The following is a 17,417-nucleotide window of genomic DNA, read 5'->3' as shown; positions in this document are numbered from 1 at the left end:
GTGAAAAAGCCAAAATCCAAAGTCGTAAGGAAAAACTATCCAGACCACCCCCCCCCCCCCCCCCCCCAAAAAAAAGATCACAAACTATAGCTTCATGAAAGCAAAGCATAAACAAACAAAAAAAACACCATTTCCTGCATTCTGGTGTATTTTAACTGGTTGTCAAGATCTACAGTTACCCACATAAGTAAACACTTGATCCAATAACTATTTTAGAGAGTGACAAAAAGTAGCCTGACCAACAGCTCTCCTTGTGTGAATAGAGCACACTCCGCTTCCCTCACACATCCCAACCGCTGTCAAGAGCTGCCAGCACTAACATGGCGCTAAGCTAGAACTCAAAACAGAGGCGTCTCCCCCTCCTCCCCCCTTGAGCACCCTGCCAGGGCAGATGACCTCGGAGAAACACTGCATGCGGTGTGGAGTTGTTGCAGGTGACCAGGAAAACCCGGAGTGGATTCTTAGTGGTTTGAGTATTCTCCTTTTAATCTAGTGGAATGGATTTGTTCATGAAGAAATAGAAACGGTGCTTGGTGAACTCATATTTCATGGAAAATGTGTGCGGGGTCCAAATGAATATATTTTATAAATGTGAGGGGAACATGTTGTTGCAATGCCTTTGACACCAGACATAATCACTGCAGCTCACTCTTAAACATCTCAGATTCATACTGCTAGTTAAAAGATGCAAACTTCATTCAAAGTATTGAGCCGGTATAAAGTTCCCACGAGTAGTTTTGGTCTCCCAAACTGACTGATCTGTGTGCTGGCAGTCATTTTTTTTTTATTTTTATTTTAAGTAAGATATAATTTATTTTACTGCTGCTTTATCCCGCCTTCATATATATTTTGCTTTATATTCATTTTTACCACTTCATTGCATATTTCTCCCCAATATAACCTCATGCACAGACTGCATTCTTCATTCTGTTTTTTCAGAAAGGTTTTTGATGTTTGTTGAATTTGTTCCAGTAAAACTCAGCCATACGTGAACTCACTTTCAGATTTAGAGAAAGCCGTAAACAGTGAAATCAGCTGGGGAAGCGATTGGTTCAAACAGCCGTGCAATCTCCTGGGCTTCAGTGCTGCCTCGATGAGAAGCAAAGTGTTCAGAGCTGTTTCTCTTCTTACACCGTCCACCGTGCTGCCTTGTCCACATCCCCTCGATAAACGAGACCAGTTTGTGGCAGAATGGGGTCCATGTTTCCATCAGCGCTGTCCTCCTCCCATCACAGCAGACTTTGACTCGGGGTTGGACACGCTGTCAGCTGCAAATGGCTCAAACCAGACAGTGACGTTATCCACAGCGCGAGCAGCCAACTGCCTGTCGACTGAGTTTCATGCTGGAGGCTTCACCAGCTGAATATCCTTAATCCAGTGGAGAGCTGAAATGCCTTTAAGCTCGTCTTACAACACGACAGCTGGAATTTATATATGTGGATGCATTACTCCTGCAACTTGTAAAAATAATGAACATTCTGTTTCATTAGTGGGCAATCGTCTGAAACTAATAATTTTAGACAACTGATTCAGTTTAAGGAAGTGAACAGCAAAGTTCATGCTCAATAATCCAGGTACTACTCCAACAATGTTCAGTCAGGTCATCTGGATGGTTCCTTTTATCACAGAGACGTTTCGTCCTTCGTCCTATAAGTGAACAGATTATAGTTTAATCTAAAACAGCTAGTATGAACTTCATATATAAACTTTCTCCAACAGGAGACGATTGCATTATTTACGCATAAATGTGTTTATCGTTCATGTTTGTTTGTGATAAAGCACAGACGCTCGGCTTTGCATGCCTCCAGCCCTCTCACTAACCTGTCTTCTTAGAAAACTCGCAGGGATTTTGCTCCAAGGATTAAGTCTTCTGAATACGTTTTCCTTTGACAAGATGATACAAACTTGAGTCCTTCACAGCCTCCCAGCTCCAATTCAAGCACAGTCATAGCAGTTACTTAAAAGCACCTTAACTTCAGCTTCACTGGGGACAGGCTGTTGGTTAGACAGCAGTCTTCAAGTGTAAAAGCTCGCACCGCAGCTGCCAGAAGCAAAGGGAAGAACTGTTCAAATCTATGAGACGCTGGGACGATTACATGGAAGTGTTTAGCTGCTGATGGACTGTGTTCTCTCTGAAGTGGAATCAAAAGGTTATGCATGACCGTGGTGCACAAAAATGCATAAAATACATGCTTTATTTAAACAACCAATGGATTTCAGATTACTAAAAGTTAAATGAATGGTCCGGTCAGTAAGGATGAAAGTTGCCCAATGTTTTGATTTGCTATTATAGACTCAAGATTTCTCCATCGTTGCTGCAGTCCCAAACTGTTTTATAAGTGTGAAGTGCTGCAGTTAGAGATGGAGCACGATGGATGGAGAATAATTAACACTGCAAGCAAATAAGCAAATGTTCTCTAGTCTTTTACTCAAGCATGAGGTAGGTGCTAAATAGTTAGTCTGAAATATTAACCTCTATCCACCTGTCAAAACATTCTGCCACACAAACTGCCTAAAGCCTGAATAATAATTATATATTTATATATATTTATATATATATATACATATGTTTTTACTGAATAGCTTTACTGTATGAATTGCGGTGCTTCACATTAGAACGAACTGTTCTGGTTTTTATGTAAGGTGCGTTTTTTTTGTAAGGCACAGCAGCATATAATAAAAGGGATAGACTGTTTAAAGAGCAAACAGTTGAAATTATTTGTTGTGTTCTTTTATTAAAAAATTGAGGATACATATTTAAGAAATGGATTATATTTTCACACGATGCCAGGCAACGTGTGTGAGGACCAACCTAAAGAAAGCAACATGTCTAGACTGAGCAAATTCAATATTAATAACAAAACAAATATTTCTATGCAATTTTTCAGATATAAAATGGCTGAGAATTTTTTTATTTTATTTTTTTAAATAAAACTATGCACCCATCTTTGAATAAAACAAATAATATATATATATATATATATATATATATATATATATATATATATATAAAGAAAAAAAACATTTCCAGCAGCAATGGATGAGCTCGTAACTGTAAACAGTCGTCAAACTCCACTAATCCGTGCATGCTAATGCCAGTTTTCAGGCTGTTAGTGCTCACATTAAAATAAACCACAGACACCTTTGTTCTCTCTTCAGTGGCAAACAAAACTATGCACCAGTGCCAGTCTATAAAGAATACAGACAGCAAAGGACAGTCTGTACATTTACAGTATCTGACTAAATGAGTGTAACGGCTCGTTGATGACAACAGCTGTCCCGTATAAAAAAACATAGAAGAGCATGGAGAAAATTTAATTTGTTAGAGAGTGATGGAGAAGCAGACCAAATGCTGTTCTCATAGATTTATGTAAATTTTTGCTCAGCTCTCGCTGGCACATAGACATCGTGTATGTGATGTGCCCTTTTTAACTGAGCCATGACTAAAACTTCAGAGAACTTCTAAAACAAGTGTCTGGAGTTCTTTATGGAAACACTGCAGGACGGTCTCAACTCAGTCAGAGCCGCTTGCAGAAAAGCCTCTTAGGAAGCACTCGGGGTTTTAAATTCAGGTAACCAGAAATAGAACAGATTTATTTATGGGTTGGATTCCTGGAACTCAAGTGAAGAATGTCGGGATGTTTATTAAGACTGACTTTTTCTTAAAAGATGCATGTGTAGAAATTCTAGTTACAGCAAAACTCAGACCTTCTTCTCTAGTTGATGAGCAATGATCGACCGTTATCTGCCAGATAACATTAAAATGCCTATCATACAAACAATATATATATATATATATACATATATATATATATATATACACACACACACACACAGTGCCTTGCGAAAGTATTTGGCCCCCTTGAACTTTTCAACCTTTTGCCACATTTCAGGCTTCAAACATAAAGATATGAAATTTAATTTTTTTGTGAAGAATCAACAACAACTGGGACACAATCGTGAAGTGGAATGAAATTTATTGGATGTGTCAAACTTTTTTAACAATTAAAAAACTGAAAAGTGGGGCGTTCAATATTATTGGGCCCCTTTACTTTCAGAGCAGCAAACTCACTCCAGAAGTTCAGTGAGGATCTATGAATGATCCAATGTTGTCCCAAATGACTGTTGATGATCAATAGAATCCACCTGTGTGTAATCAAGTCTCCGTATAAATGCACCTGCTCTGTGATAGTCTCAGGGTTCTGTTCAAAGCGCAGATAGCATCATGAAGACCAAGGAACACACCAGGCAGGTCCGAGATACTGTTGTGGAGATGTTTAATGCCGGATTTGGATACAAAAATATTTCCCAAGCTTTAAACATCCCAAGGAGCACTGTGCAAGCAATCATATTGAAATGGAAGGAGTATCAGACCACTGCAAATCTACCAAGACCCGGCCGTCCCTCTAAACTTTCATCTGGAACAAGGAGAAGACTGATCAGAGATGCAGCCAAGAGGCCCATGATCACTCTGGATGAACTGCAGAGATCTACAGCTGAGGTGGGAGAGTCTGTCCATAGGACAACAATCAGTCGTACACTGCACAAATCTGGCCTTTATGGAAGAGTGGCAAGAAGAAAGCCATTTCTCAAAGATATCCATAAAAAGTGTTGTTTAAAGTTTGTCACCTGGGAGACACCAAACATGTGGAAGAAGGTGCTCTGGTCACATGAAACCAAAATCCAACTGTTTGGCCACAATGCAAAATGATATGTTTGGAGTAAAAGCAACACAGCTCATCACCCTGAACACACCATCCCCACTGTCAAACATGGTGGTGGCAGCATCATGGTCTGGGTCTGCTTTTCGTCAGCAGGGACAGGGAAGATGGTCAGAATTGATGGGAAGATGGATGGGGCCAAATACAGGACCATTCTGGAAGAAAACCTGTTTGAGTCTGCAAGAGACCTGAGACTGGGACGGAGATTTATCTTCCAACAAGACGATGATCCAAAACATAAAGACACATCTACAATGGAATGGTTCACAAATAAATGTATCCAGGTGTTGGAATGAACAAGTCAAAGTCCAGACCTGAATCCAATCGAGAATCTGTGGAAAGAGCTGAAGACTGCTGTTCACAAACGCTCTCCATCCAACCTCACTGAGCTCCAGCTGCTTTTCAAAGAAGAATGGGCAGAACTTCAGTGTCTCCATGTGCAAAACTGATGGAGACAAACCCCAAGAGACTTGCAGCTGGAACTGCAGCAAAAGGCCGCGCTACAAAATATTAATGCAAGGGGGCCCAATAATATTGCACGCCCCTTTTCAGTTTTTTATTTGTTAAAAAAGTTTGACACATCCAATAAATTTAATTCCACGTCACGATTGTGTCCCACTTGTTGTTGATTCTTCACAAAAAAATAAATGTTATATCTTTATGTTTGAAGCCTGAAATGTGGCAAAAGATTGAAAAGTTCAAGGGGGCCAAATACTTTCACAAGGCACTGTACATATGTATGTTTTTTGACAGTGTTTAGATACACATTTAAGCGTTTTTGTTCCTAGAAGCCTTCAGTTTATTTTTCAGAGGACCTTTAGACCCACACTGTTTATTCCTGTTCCCCAGCATTACTCTTCCACTTCCTAATGGTTTCCTCATGTGGCTGTGGCAGTCAGAAGGCTGCTCACATCATTTCTGGTGTAGTACCTCTAATTAAATCACAGCACGTGGCTCACTTTTCTGATAATCTTTGAAAAAGAACAAATTCTACGCACTCACAGCAGTCCGCTTGAGTTACTTGAGTTACAGCTTGAGTTTTTCTTCTTCATGTTCTGTAATCCAATTATCTTCCTATATTATGCATTCACGGTTTCCTACAATGCCGCTGCAGTGAACACCACAGGCTGTTTGGACCACTGTCATAGCAGCGTGCTCTTGTAAACAAATTGAATTTGTGTAACCTTGCTGACGGGTACAAACTGCAGCGTCCAGACTGGCGGGTGAAAGCGTCGTCCCTGATGTTTGGAGCCCAGTGGAAACATGGTTATTACGGCCAGAAAGAGTGAACTCGCCGCCTACAGTGGCAGCCAGCTTGTTTTGTTGTATGGATGATGAAGTTGATGTATGGGCCCCTCGCATGCGCAGAACAGCCACAGTCTCTCTACCCAGTGATAAATTGCTTCAATACTTTAGGCTATTTGAAAAGACCGAAGCGCACAAGATCTCATCTCAACTCCTCCTTTCTATTTTCTTCATTTTCCATTTTGGCAGATCTCAAATAAATTGTATTGTTTTTCTTTTTGACTCGTCCTTGTTTCCCTTCACTCCTTCCGTGTTCCTCCATCTATAGACTCACTTCTTTTGTGGAACTTTTAATGAGGGAAAAGGTATGCAAGAGTGCACTGGAAACACTTGACAAAGCACTTTTGAAATGTTACAGCTGACTAACAGCGGCATCTCGCTGCCATTGTCTCACCATTTTTTCCTTTCTCTGCATCCGTCCACTTGAAATAGAGGCTGGGAGAATGGGCATTTCAATGGAGGCAAGATTATAATCGGATGTGAATTGGGTTGCAGATTGGTTTGCAGACTGAAAATGGAGGCAGGGAGAACGCTGGCTGGACAGATGAAGAGCGAGCGAAGGTCACAGTGAACGAGTCAGTGTGAGAGAATGGTGATGGAGGAAAAATCGGACTGAAATCAGGGACTTGTTTTCATATTTGTATGGAAGGTAACTATAGATGTGTGTATTCTCACCTCATTACTAATTTAGTCATTTAATGACATCTCCATAAAGGGTGGATTGTTCTCTTCGGGTCCAGAGTGAGGTTCTGTCTCAAGTGGAGGAGTTCAAGTATTTGGGAGTTTTGTTCACGAGTGAGGGAAGAATGGAGCGCGAGATTAACAGATGGATTGGTGCAGCGTCTGCAGTATTGTGCACTCTGTGCCGGTCCATTGTGGTGAAGAGGGAGCTGAGCTGTGAGGCAAAGGTCTCCGTTTACTGGTTGGTCTACGTTCCTCCCCTCACCTCTGGTCATGAACTCTGGGTAGAGACTGAAAGAATGAGATTGTGGATACAGGAGGTTGAAATGATTTTCCTCTGCAGGGTAGCTGGACTCTCCCTTAGAGACAGGGGGAGAAGTTCAGTTATCAGGAGAGACTGAGTAGAACCGCTGCTTCTCCACATCGAAAGGAGCCACTTGAGGTAGTTTGGGCATATGGATGCTCCCTGGGCGCCTCCCCTAGGGAGGTGCTTCAGGCATATCTGACTAGGAGGAGACCCCGAGGAAGACTCGGGACACGTTGGAGAGTCTACATCTCTCGGTTGGCCTGGGAACGCCTTGGGGTCCTCCCAGAAGAGCTGGAAGAGGTGGCTGTGGAAAGAGATGTCTGGACCTCCCTGCTCAAGATGCTGCCCCCGAGACCTGACTCGGGAACAAGCGGAAGATGGACGGACGGACGGTGTCTCCTCTTCAAGGGCATCCAGAGGCTGCTTTGAAAGCAAACTGTCAGTTTTACGTCACCCATTAAAGAACGCTGGGTGTTGTGTGGCGTTCGTCCTACATTTTGTCACCTCTTAGTGAATTAAATGAAAAATTACCTGTTCTAGGAGCCAAAAATGGTTTTGCAACAAACGTTGGAGTACAATAACCTCCTCTTAATGACTTATGATAATCATTTGAGTCTTGTAGAGTATTTATGGGTGTCTCTGGCTCGTACTGATGGACGATTATCTGATGGTTTTATTGCTTTCTTCTTTTCGCAGGTTTTCAGCATCCACAGTTGTAAATTGTTCAACCGCACCAGTTGTTGACTGCACTCTATTTTCTAGTGTTTGGTATCAAATTATTTCCAAGCAGCGGATTCGATCGATTGTCTGTTGCTGTAGGAGCCAAAGACACTTTCCATAAAACTTTCATGTTGTCTGCTTCGCCTCAGCAGGAGTTGGTGTTTGGGTTTTAGTTCTCATAGTCACCCTATTGATTCTTGCATTTATTTTAAACTATGCTTTCCTATTTTCCTCTTTTCACAGTGGCAAACATCTTGTGGCGTGAAGAAGGTATGCCTGAAACCCTCCTGTTCCTCCATAACATTCATTAACCTGACTTAATTGAATTTGTGTAATAGAGTTACTGAACCATGATGAGAAGGATTAAATGATTTGCTACTTTAATAGAAGATAACTTTTTCTGTATGTTCACACAGCGCTGTCTCAGGATCAGATATGTAACAGAGCTGCTGCTGTTCTCCTGCAGGTCTCGGGATTGGAAACATGTTTTATGTGTTCTACGAAGACGGGATCAAAGTCGTTCAGCCGGTGGCGTGTGAGATCCAGCGACACATAAAGCCCAGCGAGAAGCTGCTGTCTCTGCAGGTGAATGGTTAAATATGGAAATGTGCAGCGTTTTCTGTAAATCTCATGTCTCTCTTCCTAAAAAAATATATATTTCTAGTTTAAACTATTTTAATGCCACATGAAAACTTTAAACCAGCAAAATATTCAACCGGCTAAAGTCTGTATTTTATCCTCTGGTGGAAATATTAAAAATTCATCAATTAGCTGCAATGTTTTGTTTGCAGATGTGCTCTGAAGCATATTTTAAAAGTTGCATTCATCTATATTATGATCAAAAACTCTTGTGTAGAATATGACAAACTACAGTATATTTGACCATTACTTTATTGCAATCATTTTGTTTTAGAAAAATACTAGTTTTTTCTTAATTTTGTGCAAAAACAAGAAACTTGTTCAAATTCCACATCAACTTTTCAGATTTACTCCTGCCAGGATTTGTAATATCTGTTCAACTTAATGAAGATTCAGATTAGACAATCAAGTGGAGGCTCATTATGAGCAAAGCTTTATTTGCATCTTTAAGATGGATTCACAAAAATGTTTGACCTAAAAATCTTTCAATAAACCTGTGAGACCAACAACTTATTTAGCTGAAACTGAAATTACAGCTGTGATTTCTGTTCTAGTGCAGATTAGCAGGTACATGTTCAGAGTGTGCTGGTGTTTGTCCCAGCTCAGACATTATTATCATTATTATTATCATTATTACTTTTAGGCTTTTATGCTGAAAACAGAATGAAGATGTTGAAATTTGCTGAAGAATCTGAAATTTAGTAGCTAAAAGTTAAAGGTGTCATAAGATTAGCTAAAAGCTAAAGGACACAGGATACTAGCAAAAAAAAAAAAAAAAAAACTAGCTAAATGATAAAAGAAGACAAAGGCAAGCTAACGGTTCAAAATATCCAAAGGTTATCTATAAGATAAAAGAAAACGGCTTGTTAAGAATAGCAGAATGGTCAATTACAACTAAAAGAAGTAAACGAGAACAGATCCAGTTTTCTGAAGCAGATTTAAATTATAAATAAATAAAAATAAACAACGTTCTTGAAGAAACTGAAGCAATACCAATGCATTTCCATGTTTTTTTTTTTGTAAATTAATATTTTTAAAAGTACATTTGTTAAATAGCAAAACGTCATAGCACGTTGTCCTGATCAAGCTAAACATTTTGATAAATGGCTAAAATAATTAGTAGAAATGACGAATAAGCATTTAAACAATTATATAATTATGCAATATAGTTTATCTTTATGTCCTCAAGTCTACGTGTGATAAAAAGTGATGATGTCCAACTCTCCCAAAAAGATGACGCCGTCGTCTTCCCCCTTACTTCTTAAATTGTGAGCTGTGATATGTTGCAGAGCAGAAACATCTGGGATGTTTTTCACTGAAAACCTGAAGAGAAAGAAACTGACAGACCAGATGTGTCCACAAGAAACATAGATCCATTAGAGTTGTGGATGTTTTCCAAACGCAAAGGTTTAGTCAAACAAATAACGTAATTTCTGGACTATTGAGCGCACCCGAATATAAGCCACTCCCACAAAAACAATGTACATACATAGGCTACGCTTGTCTATAAGGTGTCCATGTTGTAGCATGAGATATATATACACAGACATATATATTTTTAAACTTTTAATTAAACACATACCCGAAACATAAATTAATACGTACAGAAAATGTTTTCTGAGCAGTGCCGGTAACACGGTTGGTTAAAAAAAATACAGCAGCCAACCAGGAAGTCATTGATCGCCATCTTCACCTTCCTCCTGCTCCACTGTCTGGATCCACTGGCAGCTGAGCAAAAGTTGCTCTGCACATGCAGGGGAGTCCCCCTCCCCCCACGTGTCATTGGTCCACTGTGTCCTCTTCGGTAATTGCATGGGTCAGATTTTTTATTAACCTTTATTTATACAGGTAGTCTCATTGAGTCACAAGGATGCACCCCCAAGAGAGACGTTGAGCAGCTATGTGAGCACCCAGGTGTGGCGAGGCTAAATGTTTTGGTGGTATGAAGCTCGTTAACCAGTAAAAAAAAAAAATTGTAAATTAGCTACAACATCGTATAAGCTGTGGTGTTCAACGAATGTGAAAAAAGTGCAGCTTATAGTCCAGAAATTACGGTAAATGTAGAAATTAAGAGCTCAAACTATGTGAACTGCTAACACTGTACAGGTAGATTAAGTCATGGCTGCCTTCTTTTTTATCCAGTATATTTATGAATATTGATTGCTGCAGTTGGCGTGGAGTTAAAGATCAGTCTACATTGTACAGTTCAGGGATGTTTATTACAGAAAACGGTGCCCAAAGGACACGGGGGGCCACTGTACAGCATCGAGTCAGACCGTTTAACTCAATTCATTGACAGACTACATACAATCAGAGCCGCTTTCACCTCGCCGCTGACTTTTATTTTTTATTTTTTACACCCAGCTGCCCCTCTAAATCACCGTTCATCACAGGCGCTCTGGGGCCGAACAGCACTGGGAGCTGTAAACTGATGGATACCTGTTAGATTTACGTGTTTTCAAAAAGACATTTTCCTCCGAGCTGCTTTTCATCCGGGAGCCTCGTGCTGATTGGACGGTGGTTATACATAAAACGAAGCCATGAATGCACAACAATCAGCCAAGTGTTCCTCTGAGAGGTGTGTTAGTATTAGGATATCAATCACCACGAGTGTTGTGATGTCGGCTCCGGTACCGTCTCGCTGGACTGCACGAAGACATTCCCAGCGTGGCGCTTCACATTTTCTCCATCACAGACGAGCATTGATTGATTTGTTATGATAATCTCACAGCCCATCTAGTATTAAATCCCACTCTGCGATACACGCCGTAGTGAGGAAAACACCTTGATATTCAGGCGCTGTAAAGCCAGCCCTGGAAGCACTTGGTCTCTGCAACAGAAACGAGGATCTGAGAGGTTGTGTTAGTGTTGGGAACTGCTTTGTTGTTCACTGCGAGTCTCATTATGTAAAATCCTATTCAGACATGCTCTGCTCGTCATTAATCAGACAGCAGCTGAACGTGTCAGTGTCGTTTATGAATTACCTCCCTGGTTCCTTTTATTTTGCTACAAGAATCTGAATTGGTTGGATCCTGGTAACGTGCACGGATCGTTTTAAACGTCACAAGTTTGCAGTCACATGAACGGACAGACGATCACACAAACTGGGTTGATCCGTCCTCTTATTAGCCGTTTGCTGCTTTAGTAAGTCAAAGCAAAATGTACTATTTTCTGGTTTTAATTAACATTTTTTATTGTCCTCTTCAAAATAATAGAACATAAAAGCCTTTTTTAACACATTGGAGTTTGTTGGACAAAAATAAAAGTTAGTCCGGAGTTTTCTGTTTTCATTTCCATATAATTACATCAAGACACATTCACAGTATTAGTGATGTGAAGAATAACCCATTCATACAGATTCACGGATGTTCACATGAACGATGCGTCTGCACTGAAAGCAGCCGTGGATCGATTCAGTCTTGGGATTAAATCTAGATGCATGGGTTCATTAAGCCTTCGTGCCGTCATAAAGTGATCTATTTAATGATCCGCCATGATTATTGGTCAGCAGCAGGTTTGTGTCTGCATCACAGGGTTCCCTGCAACTCTGGAAATCAGGGAAAACCTGGAAAATGATGTTCACATTTTCCGACAGAGAAAACTCATGGGACTTGAACACTGTGATCTGCTGATTCAAATATGATTTTAACATGTTCATGTGTTAATGTATCACCGAGTCCATGTTCGGCTCCTACAGACAGTACATGTGTTCTTAATAATCGACTGTGGTGGCTTTTTAGTGTTTGATGTTGCGCAGTATAATAAATTATTAGGAGTGATGGCTTTGTGCACGTTCCGTAGGCTGCAGTTTCCTTCCCGTCACCTCTGTGCCTCTGTCCGTAACTTTTGAGCATTTCGTGTGACTAAAATATCTCCTGGAAGTTCAAGATTTACTCAGACAAAGATCAGGGAATACTCAGGAAATGTTGTTTTCATGAGATGCTGGGAACCCTGGTACAGCATGCACTATGAATAAGAAAAAGTAAAAGTTAATGTTTGAATATGATAAAATAATCCCCTCATGTCTGCTGTTCTTCTGGCTGAACTTTGGCTTTAGATGGTTTGTGGACAGAAAAAATAAAGGAAGGGATGTTTTGTAGCCTTGCACAGAACTGCACCTGCACTTTTTTGGGACTTCGAACCCATTTTAGCCACATTTTAGAGTTTTACACCAAGTTTGTATTGCCAATGCACAATTAAGATAAATGAATATATGGTGTGTGAACACAAATATCATAATAATCAGTATTTTGAACAGTATAATTTGGAAGGCAGCCACTAACATTGTACAAAGCTCAAAGGACTTCATCAGCGCTCATTTGCATTTCTGTCACCAGAAGCATTTTGAGTCTTTGGTGTTTCAGTGGGATGTTGTTTACTGTAAACTGTGATGAGCAGCATGCTGCTTCAGCACGAATTAACAGTTGGGCGTACGGCTAAAATCTGTTCATAGTCTCCCACGGTTTGTTTTTTTAAACACAAGGAAGCAATCCAATTACAAGCCTCTATGTTTAGTAAATCCTCATGTCAAACTAAGGTGCTACAAAGCTTCAACTCCCACTGATTTAGCTGTCGTTGGGAATGAATGGCTGCTTCCACCAGGAACTTGGCACCAGTTTGAATTTAGACATGGGAGAAAGAAGAAAAATTTAATTTCTTCCGTCTTTGCCGTTTCTCTTTACACATCATAATTCTGTTTTAAGGGAGTTTCCCTTCCCACCACATTTACCATATAATACCACATACCAGCTTTACATCACTTCAAACACCCACAGGACCAAAGTGCTGTACACAAAATAAAACAATCAATCAAGAATGATTAAAATAATTAAAATTCAACATCACAGACGGTGTCAGGGGTCAGGGAGAAGAGACGGTTTTAAGAAGGGATTTAAAAACAGACAGGGAAGAGTCTGACGTTCACTGAAGGTCGTTCCACAGTTTAGGAGCTTCCACAGCAAAAACACCGTCTCCTCTGAGCTTACACTCAGGAGCAGCTGATCACATGACCCGAGGGATCCAGAGGGTGTGTACGGATGTAGCAACTCGGACAGATAGGGCGTGGCAAGTCCATTAAGGGCTTTAAAAGCAGTTGTTTTTTATGAATCATAGAATGGACTGCATTTATGTGGCACCTTTCTATCTTATCCAGATACTCAAAGTGCTTTACACAACAAGCTGTGCCCTCATTTACCCATTCATACTGCACTTTTCTAGAACACTACATGTACGGGCAGCCAGTGCAGGGAGGAAAAAACAGGATAAATGTGGTCAACCCTTTGTGTTGCCAGTTAAAAGCCACGCAGCAGCATTCTGTACCCTCTGAAGCTGAGATACATGAGTCACTGATTCCTGTATAGAGTGCGTTGCAGTAGTCCAGCCGAGTGGTCACAAAGGTGTGGATTACTGTTTGAAATACTGTGGAGAAAGAATCAGCTTCACTTTAGCTGCCTCAGATGGAAAAAAATAGATTTAACAACTGCTCTGATGTGGTTTTCTAATTTTAGTCCAGCATCGACTTTGACCCCCAGGTTTGTAACAGCTGTCCCGATGTACTGGGCCAAGGAACCAACATCTAAAATGGGAGTCCCAGGGGAGCCTTGAAAGACCATCACCTCAGTCTTTTCCTCATTAAACTTTAAGAAGTCCTCAGCTATCAAGGCTTTGATGTCCTCCAGACATGAAAACAGAGGGGCCAGAGAGTTGCAGTCCTTTTGCTTTAGCAGGACATATATCTGTGCATCATCTGCGTAACAATGAAAGCAGATCTAAAAATAGAGCCAAAAAGGAGTAGGTGCAGCACAAAGAGGAGGGGGCCTAAGACTGAGCCCTTTAGCCATTTAAAATATTCTATGGCTTCTGTGTAGAACATCACAACCCTTGTATTTCTTGGTGTTCCTTTAAATGTCATACGAGGAAAAGGAGTCAAAATCCTTTCAACATAAGCTTTGCAGAGAGTGGTGAAGGCTACACAGAAATCTGTTGGAATCAGCCTCCCCACCATCACAGACATCTACACCTCCAGATGCAGGAAGAGGGCCACCTGCATCATGAAGGACCCCACTCACCCAGCACACACACTTTTTGCCCCACTCCCCTCAGGAAGGAGGTTAAGGAGCATTAGGTGTAGAACCACTAGACTGAGGAACAGCTTCTACCCTGAGGCTGTTAGACTCATGAATCTCTAACTAGAATAATCACTGTGAAAAACCATACCATGTTGCTGCTGATCTGTTTCATGTTGCTGCTGATCTGTTTCAATGTTGATGTGTTCATGCGTGCACATCTGCTCACAGACTCATGTTCATGTTTGTGCTGATGTTCAATGTTTTATGTTATGAGTGCTTAGTGTATATTTAGTTGATGTTTTTCTTAGTTCATATCTTAGATGTTATTACTGTTTTTCTTATACATTTTATTGTTGGATGTAACTGGGACCCTGTGTACATAATTTCGCTCCACCACATGTACCACATGAGGTGCGAATGACAATAAAGAAACTCTCACTCTGACTCTGACTCTGAATAGGTGCATCATTTTAATGTTTCTGCTAATTTTCTACTTCTAGGATCCATGAAAAGTGTTTTAACGTGCATCAAGAGTGTAAAAATGTCCATAACAGAGAAAAGAAAATATCTTTAAATGCTGTAAAATATTATCTAAAACCATATACATGAAATGCACAGGCTGACAAATACGAGGAGGAAAGGAGCCGCCTCCATTCACACCCTCAGCTGGGTGTCAGATGTTCCATTTCTCATCTCTTAAAAGTGCAATAAGTAGGATATTTGCAGCCCATAGCATCAAAGGACCACAGCGTGGGTCTGCAGGGGCAATGCAGAGTTCACTACAATAACTCAACGTTTATATCGGCGAGTGCAGGAATTTCTGAGCTTCAAGATCGACGCCTCCAATTCCTTTTGGATCAGAAACACTGGAAAATGTCAAGATTGGATGCTCTGAGAATTAGAGCTTAAGAAACAATTACCTTTTCTCCTCGTCTTGTTTATATCACCTTAATTTGGCCTTGAGTGGAAACCTGCAGCAAAATGTATTTTAGTGAAGTGCATAAATAAAAAAGTGAACTTGAACAAAGAGAGGCTGTTCTGTGGCACTTGTCATGGACCGACACCTCGGTTGGATCTCACCGTGGTGGAGCCCTACATCCATCCTTTGTTGGCTGGCCGTGGCATAATTTGTCCCACTGAGCTAGGATCAGATGCCTGGAAACAGCCTGAAGTTTTAGATGACCGTAAAGAGGGTGAAGGGGATAAAGCTCCTGAGACAGAAGGCTTGGAAGCTTCCTGTTGGCCAGGAAGACTGGAGCTGCCAGGAGGAAAGTGTGAGCAGCTGCAGATCATCTGCAGGCTTTGTTCTCTGAATTATATGTGGACAAATGAGGCCGATTACAGAGATTTTGCAGGAACCTGTGAAGCTAATTTATCTAAGTTGCCAAGATAAGGCAGCTCACGTCAGTGTAAGTGATAAAACCGAGGTAGTAAACAGAAAAACAACTTGCTGAAGGTAATTGGTTTTTAATGTCTTGTATTTTTCTGTAATATGTAACAAAATTAGCTAACGGAGAACGTGTGTGCTTTTGGTTTTGCAGGAGGAGGTGTGCCCCACCTCACCTGGAGACACGGTCCAGAGGTGCGTGTGGTCATCAGCTGTCAACGTCAAGGACAAGTTTATTTATGTGACGCAGCCAACCTTGGACCGAGTGCTCATAGTCGACATCCAGTCTCAGAAAGCTGTTCAGGTAATTTTCTGGATAAATTAGAAATCTGGGCTCACATCATTTTTAGAACGAGACATCCGAGTGTTCTACACAAAGAAAAAGAACATAAAAACCTGACCCGTTTGTTCCGTTGGATAAACAGAACAAATCCGTCTCCATGTGAGCCGTCAGGCCTCAAGGTTTTCTCCAGACGCTTCTCGTTTTTTTCATGTTGAAAATGGTTCACAGGAGCTTTTGAGACCAAAGTTCTTTTTTCTGCGATTCATTTTGTTGAATGAAGGACACACTTCTTTCACAAAATCTTATTCTACCTTTTGACTAAAAGTTCACTTCATTACATTGTTCTTGATCAAGAAAAGTGCGTATTTGAACGCTTTGAACTGCACGCCTCAACTTCTACCCAACTTGAACAAAACTTTCTGAAAAAGGTGTTTCAGCTTTATTTGGGCAAGTAATTTAGTTGGTAATTAGAATTACAACTTGGAGTTAAAACTTTATTTTTATTTTTATCGGGACACCAAATTAAAGGATTAATCTTGATAAAGCATGAACAACTTGTATCAGCTGTTTGTGTGACTCGGACTTCACAGATAACCTAAATATTTAAATTGAGTGAGTGAGAGAGAGTAGCCATGTTAGCCTGTAAAAATACATCCTGTGGTAGATTGACCCTTCGAATGGGCGTTGTGTTAGATGAAACTATCCACCTTATTCCTGGGGGCTCTACTGTATGAATGGTTATGGGTACAACTTCCTGTCAGACAGGAAGTAGCAGCATTGGTAGCATGGTAGCGGAGCACAGACCGCGGTTTATTGGAAAGTAATTTACTTTCAGTTCAGCAGATAAAACTGTTTTTATTTTGTTCACGTTTATTTAACAACCATACAGTTTACTAAAATAGCCGTGCTGCATTCAGGTACCTGTTGTTTTTGTGGCTGCATGAATAATCAGCACAAACTAAATCAGTGGCTTCAACAACAGCGTTTGAACACGGACCCAAACAAAACGAGTGTTCACATTTATGAACACCTAGACATAAAACTGTTGGTTTTTTTTGGTCCTAAATACAATAATTATGTTTTAAATGTGTCCATTTGTTTACAGATTATTATTGTCATTAAGCTTTTTCATGCACTGTCGACATTCATTCTTTATGAGGGTTCCAGATGTTACGCTGTAACAAAATACTGGTGCCCACATCCAGCTGGTACTGTGGGAGAGGTGGGGACACCCTGGACAGGTCCACAAGTTCATCACAGGGACACCTGGACCGGTCTCAGTCCATCACCGGGACACCTGGACCGG

At 40.7% G+C, this 17,417-nt stretch overlaps 1 protein-coding gene across 1 annotated transcript in view; it reads left to right on the top strand.

The window, feature by feature from the left end:
* The window catches only part of fstl5 (follistatin-like 5), a 209,376-nt gene that overhangs the window by 178,915 nt on the left and 13,044 nt on the right, over positions 1-17,417 (top strand). The window contains exons 11-13 of the mRNA XM_037675152.1: positions 7,978-8,004; positions 8,201-8,319; positions 15,983-16,132. Of these exons, the coding sequence (XP_037531080.1) occupies positions 7,978-8,004; positions 8,201-8,319; positions 15,983-16,132 (296 nt within the window). The remainder of the gene's footprint in view (positions 1-7,977; positions 8,005-8,200; positions 8,320-15,982; positions 16,133-17,417) is intronic.

Source organism: Nematolebias whitei, chromosome 4, assembly GCF_014905685.2.
Source record: "Nematolebias whitei isolate Nwh7 chromosome 4, NemWhi1, whole genome shotgun sequence".
In the NCBI taxonomy this organism is placed as follows: domain Eukaryota; kingdom Metazoa; phylum Chordata; class Actinopteri; order Cyprinodontiformes; family Rivulidae; genus Nematolebias; species Nematolebias whitei.
This window is presented reverse-complemented; position numbering and strand designations above follow the sequence as displayed.